Source organism: Rhipicephalus sanguineus, chromosome 1, assembly GCF_013339695.2.
Source record: "Rhipicephalus sanguineus isolate Rsan-2018 chromosome 1, BIME_Rsan_1.4, whole genome shotgun sequence".
Lineage (NCBI taxonomy): Eukaryota > Metazoa > Arthropoda > Arachnida > Ixodida > Ixodidae > Rhipicephalus > Rhipicephalus sanguineus.
In genome coordinates, this window is record NC_051176.1 from 258,618,646 (window position 1) to 258,628,780 (window position 10,135).

General features: G+C 49.8%; 1 protein-coding gene across 1 annotated transcript; it reads left to right on the plus strand.

Moving 5' to 3' along the window:
* The first annotated feature begins 2,316 nt into the window (after positions 1-2,316).
* On the plus strand, positions 2,317-5,770 carry LOC119378752 (protein snail homolog Sna). Its single transcript, XM_037647792.2, has 2 exons — positions 2,317-2,680; positions 3,518-5,770. Exons 1-2 carry the CDS (start codon positions 2,488-2,490, stop codon positions 4,390-4,392), a joined length of 1,068 nt encoding a protein of 355 aa, XP_037503720.1. The 5' UTR covers positions 2,317-2,487; the 3' UTR covers positions 4,393-5,770.
* The last annotated feature ends 4,365 nt before the right edge of the window (positions 5,771-10,135 follow it).

Below are 10,135 nucleotides of genomic sequence, written 5' to 3' on the forward strand. Positions count from 1 at the left end.
TAGTGGTCGCGGGCGGCCGCATTTTCAATAGAGGCGAAAATGCTTGACGCCCGTGTACCTAGATTTAGGTGCACGTTAAAAAACTCTAGGTGGTCGCAATTTCCGGAGCCCTCCACTACGGCGTCCCTCATAATCATATCGTGGTTTCGGGACGTTAAACCCCAACAATTATAATTCTGATTAGTATTTTTCGAGACTTCAGACCGGAAGTACAGTCGCTTGTGCACAGGGCTGAGGAGGGCATACGAGGGGCGAGACGGACATCAATCATGCGTCAGCCGACAGATACCACGCGTGTATATAAGTCTTACAGGTAACTGTCATAAATATATACATGCTATTATGTGCTTTACAAGCACATAATGACGCATGGACTGAAAAATGTGGGATCAAGCTACTCTTTTCAGCGAAGAATAAATTAGGCAAATTGTGCCCGTTGGTGAACAACTGAAAACATCGAAAAGAAGGGTCTAGCTTAAATAAATGTGCTGCGAAGTACTGGAAGGCTTCGATGCCCTGTGCACTACGTGTAGTATACCGAATGCCCTTATGCTGTAGCAAAGTGTACAGGGTGTTGCCTTACTAAAGCTTCTTTTCGTACGTTTCTCGTCCTATACGTCTAAAAGAACACTCTGGATACATGAGGACTTGCACGTATGCCGACTTGCCTTCGCACTGCCACACGTGTGGGTGTGCGCCCCTTTTCAGTGATACGACGGTGCTCTTCACGCTCAAGGATCAGACGACAAGAAAACTCGTAGAAGCATATACTACATTGAAAAAGAGGGAGTCATGCGTCAGCCAAACCTCGGTATCTTTGCATGGAAGATAATTAAACCTAATCAATAGTATGTTTGTTTGATTTGCTTTTTTGTCACGCCTGTGCAGTTTCCCCAGGGTGAATATTTCTGTTTGAATTGCTGTGTTTCCACGCCAGCTCCTCTACACATGCTCATTATGTATATTTTGTATGTTTAAATAATATGTATATTCCAATAAATCGCAAGTTGAGAACCAGCACTTGTGTTACATTTCTTCGTCCCGTACGTTTGGGCGCTGTGTTTTTTCTATAAGTGAACTCTCAGCGGCGGAAGTTATTCCGAGGCATTTTAACTTCGATGGATGTTGTTGACAGCGTTTAATCTACATATAAACATGCCCCCTTTATAGCGGTGACCATCTGGGAAGGAATAGGAGAAGGAAGGGGACTTGGACATGTCAGTTTAATACTGCGTTGGACGAAGATATGCCCAGGTATACAAGAAGAGATTCCACGCAGGGCCACCGGTATAGCGTAGCGATATTCGCACTTCATCTGCGGTATACTTGGTGCCGAAAAGTTCCATATAAGAATCAAAGCAATAAGAAACATCCGGAGGGCCTGCGCAAATGAACAGAAGAAAGGGAATCTATCGAAGGGACCATTTTTGACCCACCTTGACACTTCAACAGCCGCACCTTGCGAGAGTTTATGTTCGAGCATGTTTTCAGCGCAAGCAAAGTGCCAGATCCACTGTAGTGTCGTTCTCAGCAGAGGGGAAAGGTTGGAATCACGTGTGAATGCACTCCCTTACAAAAATTTATATCGACAGTCTATAGACTGTTTAAAAATGGGTTTAGGCAGCCAATGGACTGTCTAAATCCATTTTTGCATGGGCTATAGCCACAGTGGACAGGCATTGAATTTGCCAACTACTAGCCACAAAGGACACGCGCTATTAGCCTTCAGCAATTGTGAAAATTGTTTTAAACCGTGGTAAGGGCGCAGTCGGTATGTCCATTTTCCTTACCGAAACGAAAACGAAAGTGCGAGAGGGACGAGCACGCGCTCTTGCCTAATGTCTCCGCGGCGGGCGCGTGCCGCGCATGTCAGGGCTGCCCCACCGGCCGTCCAGCTCGGTGCGTGCCGCGGAGGCGTCGCGTATCATTAACGATCTCAGATGCGCCGACGCGCCACGGGCGGCATCAAAGGCGCGCTGCAGGGAAGCGACAGAGTGGCTCCAGCTCGAACGCGGGCACCAAAGACGAGCCGCTGGAGCGGCCAATAAGCTCGGGACGTTCGCTAATCGCGCCTTAGCGCAAGCCAACTGCACAGCGTCATTGGTCGATCCAGCGCGCTTCCCATTGGCGGTTGGCCCGGTAGTAGAGAGCGGGGGGGAGGCTAGCGACGCAGGCGCTTTTATTTATAAAGCTTCCCGCGTCGGTTTTGCTTTGCTTTTGCGTGTTGTGAAGCGGTTCGGCAGGGCCCGGTGGGTGAGGGCGACGGCGGAAGGAAAGAGGGGGCACCACTTCCTTCACCTGCCTCTCTGGGACCTTCAAAGAGCACTGCGAGTGGCGCTTGCGGCCAGACTCGCTTGCGCGCTTCGTGTCGGAAGGTTCGCCCCGTTGCCCGTTGCGGTCTTCATGACGACACGGAGGCCGCTGCTGTAGACGACGCACGCTGCCACACTCGGATTACCTGCCTTCACCGCGCTCAAAGTTAACAAGATGCCGCGTTCGTTTCTCATCAAGAAGCACGTCAACGCGGGAGCTACGGCCTTGTCGCGGCCTGTAGCCGTTGTCAAGAGGCCCTGGCTCGATGACAGCTCGCACGAAGCCGAGGATCTCAGCACGTCGCCCCCACCAGTAGTGCGGGTTCCTGTGGCCCTGTCACCGGCGCTCTCCGACGGCTGCGTGCCAGGTAGGGTATTTTACCTCACTGACTATAATTGTGCTTAATGCTATTCGCGTTTTGGAACCTCATATAATGCGCAGTACCGGGAGGCCCTCGTTGAGTTGTGCGTTCTGACCACGCATGAACTCAGCGGCGGTCTCCTTCTAAATGTTTAGACTCGTGGTAACGCCGGCGTTGCTATCAGTACTGGAGCAGGGCACGGTATTTTTGCTCGCTACTCAGGAAAAGAACGTTACGCGGCTTGGTTTGCCGACTGCGACTGACAGTCACAGACGGTAGCTCCGCCGCAAGACATCAAAGGGTAGAAGAGAAGCATGCGCTCCGATAAGTGGTCGGGACATTTGTAGTTGTCTATAAATCACGGCAGTGTTTGCGCACCGAGGTAGAGCCGCGCGTTGGACAAGCAGGTGTCCGATAACATGGGTTGCGAACTACACCGCAAAGACAACTGTCGGTAGCGGAGTTGTTTGATAAGCAGCCGTCGAAAATAGGCTTGCACCTGGTTTTAGCCGTTGGTCGTTTATCGATGAAAAGCCATGCGCGACTGCCGCGGTTCTGTCACTATGCATGTGTCACAAGTGAGATATCCTACAATCAAACACGATAATGCAAACACTGGGTCGCAAAAGCGAAGTATTGCTTCCAGCTGCCAAAACAAGATAAACGGTTATGTATGCTTCAAGCTTATAGACAAGCTGTTGTTTAGAAGCGCAGTTTTTCTGTCGATACATTCTTATGCTTCTCTGGACAGCGCCGCATCTGCCTATCAGTGCCGATGCGACGCTGCCAGATGAGGCCGGTAAGGAATGTGCACGAGCTTATGAAAGTTCAATCTCCTTCCAGATATCGCAAGGCCATTCGACCTCAGCCTAAAGGCGAAAAGATCAAGCGTGAGGTCCGAGTACCCCTCCATTCACCGGCCCGTGGCCATCACACCGCCGCCAGGCGTGGCCCTAATTGCTCCCAAGGGTGACCGAACCCTGGACTGGCCGCACCAGCCTGCGTACCTGGCGCACGGCTACATGCCGCTCACGCTCTACCCCATGCCAGCCGCGAGCGACTACTACGCGCCCCTGGTTCCTCCTCCTCTAGTGGCTGGCCACCCGATGACCCCGCGCGAGCTCGCCAAGCAGAGCCCGCCCCAGCGAGACGCCGTGGTTCCCTCGTGGTCGTCCGGCGTCTCCTCTTCCTCTTCGGACGAAAAGGAGTCGCGTGGCTCCCCAGTGCCCCCTGAGCGACCCCGGAGGCGACCCGAGAACGCGCCACGCTACCCTTGCACCGGCTGCAACCGCAGCTACTCCACCTACAGCGGCCTGTCAAAGCACCGGCAGTTCCACTGCTCCGCCACCACGAGTAAGTCCTTCTCGTGCAAATATTGCGAGAAGGACTACTCATCCCTGGGCGCGCTCAAGATGCACATCCGCACGCACACGCTTCCCTGCAAGTGCAAGCTGTGCGGCAAAGCCTTCTCCCGACCCTGGCTTCTTCAGGGCCACATCCGGACGCACACCGGGGAGAAGCCGTTCGCCTGTCCGCACTGCAGCCGAGCCTTCGCCGACCGCTCAAACCTCCGCGCCCATTTGCAGACGCATTCGGACATTAAGAAGTACAGCTGCAAGTCATGCAGTCGTACCTTCTCGCGCATGTCCCTGTTGCTCAAGCACGAAGACGGTGGCTGCCCCGCCGCAGCGCTCAACCGCAGTCAGCCTAAGCCCTAGGTGCGCTCCGTGGGGGCATTATTTATAACATGTACAGACTCTAGTCGCGTCCTGTTCGCAGGCCTTGGACAGTAGAAACGGCCCGGCAAGTTCCATGCCGCTCGTCGTCTCGTATTTATTTGAAGACATTCTTTCCTTAACTACGAGTCTCGTTTCCTCGTTCTCTTGCTTAGGGCAAGAGCAACTGCCATCCATTGCCAAAGATTGTTTCCATCAGAACAGCTCGTCAGCTAGTTCGCATCGTCCGGAGTAATTAGGCAAGCTCGTTCGCTGACAATAAAGCTTAAGGCGCGTCCAGTAACGTCGAGGAATCCTCTTGAAAGTTTTCATTGGGCGTTCGGGTTTGGTAAATAAATAGCGATCAGGAAAAGTTCTGCATGCACGAGTTTTCCGAAAAAAGGTGCATTACTCTTTGTTCGTCCCTTTAGTCAAGCTCAAATCTGCCAGCGCTGTAACTTAATTATGTTTGTTTCAGTTAAATTCGCAAAGCCTTTCGTGCACAGAAACGGCTTGTCACTCCCCGGCTAAAATGTTTGCCGTCATGATCCGCCGTCACCTGTTCTAAGACAGCACGGCGTACTAACTGCTTTGTGAATACGGACCCAAGCGGCCGAATTCACGAAGCTTTTAGTTCGCAAAAACTGTTTATCATTCGCTGGCCGCCTACGCTGATATGCTCCTTTCCCAATTTGGCGGCGGCCACTCTTTAGGACAAATCTAGAGAACGAATCCCTTTGTGGATACAGACCAAGGTGTTTCCGGACGAGGCCTTGAGCGCTGCGGGCTAGCTGCACGGGCATTGTTTGCGTCTCAAAGTGCCATGTTTTTGTTTTTTTCTTTCTTGTACCTGGTTTGGAACGAGCGTAGGAGGGGTACATTCAGGCATTTCCTGTCTCTAGGTGCATAAGAGCTTCTGTTCTCTGTTTGTGCCTCGCATGTATCAGATTGAGAATGCAGCAGCTTTAGCACCGATTTGCCATCTTTTCGTGTTTTCTCAGTGAAAGTAAGAGCTCACTTCAAACTGTACATACAATATGCTCACCCATATTTTGTCATCCGGTAAGGACTAGTCATGAATTTCGTTTTGTAATTTTGGAACGTAAACAAGACACGATATCCTTCCTCCCGTAAGGGAACCAGCCTTATCATTATCATATGCCTGTGGCGGAGCACTGTTGCCATTTCCATTGTACCGTGCACCGTCACCACAGTTGCCATTACAAGTTATGACTGTTGACACAGCACCCACAGTGACTTCCATGTGTATGTGTTTGTTACACAGATTTGTTGATTGCTCTTGAGGAAAAAAAAATAATGTCATGTTCATATTGCCATACAGCTTAAAAAAAAAGCAATAAACTACTTTTTAACTTTACAACCTTGTCGACATTTGTTTTCATTGTCATTTACTTCGTCTAACCGCGGAAACCACTTGAAGGAGAAGGCAATCGCCTTCACAGCGCTTCTGACTGACGGTCTTGAGGAACCACAGGCGTTCCAAAGCAAGGAAATAAGAATACACGCCGGACAAAGAGCCGCGTGTGCTTACTGGTGTCGTTTGTCTACCTAATCGTGGGCACACTTCCTCAGGGTTATCAGCATTAACTGCCAACAAGCCGATCTTGCCACACTAGCTCGCGTCTTCGGTTGCCTCTTGGTCGATGGGAAGGCTTCATTTGAAGAAATACACAGATGCTTGCCTGGAGCCATGCACTTCCTCTGCGCTAAGGGCAGTGAGATAAAGCAATGCGTAGCAGAAGCATGGATTCCGGCTGACGCTAAGATCCACGTTTCCTCTTCCGCATCATTCGCATTGCCAAAGAGTTGCTAAACGATCGAAGAACTCGCGCTGTTTGTAGAAGCGCTATGTGATCATAAGGTGGAGGGAACAATGCGATTATTCTGCAAGGGCAACTGAACAAAGCAGTTGATACACGGATGCGAGGTAAGTGGATCTGAAATAACGCTTCCCGCTCTTTCTGTGTCGCTGTTGATTCTGCAAAGCTTGTATACTTTGCGAGATATGACTTTCAGGAGAGCCCTATGCCTAGCCAAAATTAGCTTGCAGGCAGTCTTCACCGCATAGCAGTGCGCCTTGCAGGAGCGTTTTTGCGCACAGCTTGAATGCACTCCAGCAAAACAACCTTACTGAGTTCAACTATTGATAAAATTATGAGGCCACCAAACTCACTAAACTTTTCGTTCGTAAGGGATTTTCGCCATTAGTCATCCGGCTTCGTTAATAATATACCCAGTAGCACAATTGGCTGAAATTTTCCGTTACGAATAATTCCAACGTAAGACTATTTTTGTGCGTGAATACGGGTCCTGGGGCTGACAAAAGTAGAATACAAGATAGAGTGAGCGTCAAAACATTTACCTGTATATCGCTCTGCAGGTGTTTTTCCAACATGTACCAGTTTTAACAATTTCAACAGTGAGGACAAGTGAAACGGGGCGCAGATTCCCGGAGGTGAACCTAAACTACAACTATTCGTATGACGTCCCGTGAACGCTCCTATTATCCGCCCAAGACATCAGACGGTAAGTTCTCTGTGAAGCTGAGTCGGATGGTGGTTGATCTAGCCGAATCTTGAAGAGCGGAACTGAAACAAGAGTGAGAAAACTAGTAACAGTCATGCGACTACAGTGGTATGCAAAGCAAGACACTATAAAACACGGTGGAGAAGAATTCACCCCGAGCCTGAGAACTGAAACATGGGTAAGTGGTGTGGTTCACAGCCATTTGCTCATTCAGGAAAAAAAAAACAACTCAGCATGAAGAAAATTCACTGTTCACTTACACTCTACAGACACGTGACACATCACATGTGATGCAGGCTTTATGCAGGCTTCTTTATGCAGGCTTCCCTGCATAAAGATGAAATCAAATGCCTTAACAGTTATCTTCCACGTAGACCGCCACGCGTACCGGATTGATAGGTTCACCTGTTGCATGGGCATGCGCAGATAAGTTTTCGTGCCTTCTTTCTTATCAGCCGTTGTGCGTCTCCTCAGTTGTTAGTCGGCGTTTGTGGTGTCCTGACTTCTTTCTTGTGTCCGTGTTTGCACGCCCTGTCTTTTTAGAATGAATACTTACCAACTAGCTCAGCTCTCTGTTATTCCAAACCACATGTGACAAATTGATTTTCTGACAAACATTTCCAAATCGATAAGTGAAGCCTCAGGCATACTTTTTTTGCTTAAGAGAATTCCGCACATTATCATTACTTCGGAATAGTTTTTTTAGTGATAACCAGATATATAACAATATCTAGGTCTACCCAAATATATACGAGCAGTCCATATTTTTGACAGTTATGGCCAAGAAGAAATATCGACACGCATTCTTTGTCCATGCACTGACGCACGATGAACAAACAGCCAGGAAAAGCGTTAGAAAGCGTGACAAAAGCTATTTACCTGACACTTCGTCGTCATTACAATGCAGTAAAACTCGTCGAAATGTTGCTTCATCAGAGATCGTACTAAAACGAATTCTCACGTTAAAAGTGCTCATCAGACCGGGTTCGCGTCAATCATGCACGACGCGAGAGACATTATTAGAGAACGCGGCAGGCCGAAGCCAAACAGGACTTCCGAACAACGGGTTTGTGAATTCGGCCTCAATTCTGTATACGAAGATACATGAAAGAAATGTATGGAGACATTCCACGGGCAGAGCTCTCAAACAGCGCGTGCTTCTACTGCGAGAGGGTCCGTGGACACGCGGTGCGGACTGGGACACAACGCGACAGCGCCCCCAATGCACCGAGTCACCGATGGGGCGCCGCAAATAGCAAGGCGCCCCACAAAGAACCCGGGCCCGCGCGAAATGGGAGGAGGCGTCGAATCTTGAACGACAGTCTTCGCAGGTAGCTGAACGAATGGTCCGAACGGATGATCGGTGCGCTGCCGCAAGGACACAAAAGGACCTCGGCGCCGCGCGGCAGGTTGCCGGCTGGACGAAAAACCTGCGTGGTCATCGGCCGCCGGCTGCATTGTGCCATGGGCTTCCCTGTATACGAGCTCGGGACCTTTTGTGGGCGCGCTTTTTCAGAGCGCGCCCCGCTTCTTACCTGTCTTCATATAGTATACCGAAGCGTCCGGGCCTTCGTCGCCGCCTTCTACGTGTGCGCCAAGGAAAGCAGTATCACCTCTCTCTCCTCCTCCGCAACCGGACGGACGCTAAACTGCTTCTATCACACCGTAATTCAGCACGTTTCGCGTTCAGCTATAGGCCACGGCTCGCTCTCTCTTCTTGGTGCGCACAGCAAGACGTATGCGTCGAGAGGGAAAAAAAAGCGAATTCCTCGTTTTACGTCTCGAAGCACATTTTCGCGTACGCAGAGAGTGCGGTGTGCACCCTTGCGTTTATCCCCACCTGGCGCTACGCATTTGTGCGTGCCGGTGTTGTCGATCGCGCAGTCCGTGCACTCATTCTCTCCCTGTGACGCGGCATTTTATAGCCCCAGATTACGTACATGCACTTTTAACGTATGTGACGCTACGCTCCAACACATGTGTTGCATCGCAGTATCGCGAAGGAAGTCCACACGGTCAATAAGCGCTATGGAGACTGAAATTTCGAGGCATATTCAGTTTTAACAGTCGATTTCAGGCGTGATGTATATTTGTCGCAGAGTTGTTTCCACTATACGTAATTCAGATTTAGCAGTAGTGACCTGCTGTCAGCATGAGCAGCTTTAGCTCCGTTGAATGACCATCGAAAGTGTAATAGTCACAACTTGCAGCGCAGTTTGCTGAAGTATAGTACTCACGGATTGAAACGCGAAAATTTAGGGCTCAGTGATGCACGTACTTTCGTTTCCACCGTGTTCAGTTGGCGTCATATCGGTGCAATTTTGACTCGAACACTTACATCAGAGCCAACATTACCTTTAGTGGCCAGATTTACAGCGACACAACGCTGTTATCACGAGCAATTGCTCATAGCAGTTGTCATACTAAAGAAGAAATGTTGTGTTTTAATACGTGAGTACTGTGCGTGTACTGTACACAACATCTGAACCGATGCTCACGTTGAAGATGATGTCTCCAGTTATAATGAATACGCGCAACAGAAATAATGAAGATCCCAACATGTGCTTAAAGTAATTTTCCTTCTTCGAGGATGCACGAAATGCTTCATGCGTGAGATATAAACAGTCTGGCACAGCGGTAGCAGTGATGAAACACTGCGGGGAGCGGCGCCGTGCGATTATTGGCGGCAAAGGTATCAGGGAAGGAGTTTCGCGCATTATTTACACATGTGGACCCGAGTCCACAGCAAGACTTAATCACCGAACGATTGAACTGTGCGACGCGGCGGTGTTCATCGTTACAAACACAGCGAAGCTTTTCTCGAGGCGTTGCCGTATATTATTCCGTTATAGCTCGCTGCAGGGACATACAGTAGGAAAAAACAAATTGGGGAATGCTTAAGCTTCGCCTTTAAGAGTTGAACGCCATAGCGATATCCGGCCCCATCCTCATCGTGCTCTGTTTCGCTTGTCATTATGTTCAGTCGCCCGGTCTCACACACACGCACACACACACACACACACACACGCACACACACACACACACACACACACACACACACACACACACACACACACACACACACACACACACACACACACACACACACACACACTCGACATACCTATAGTAAAGGTAAAGGTTTCCGCCCTCTTCAACAGCACTTTTATGACATTAGTGTACGCACTACGTGTGTCTA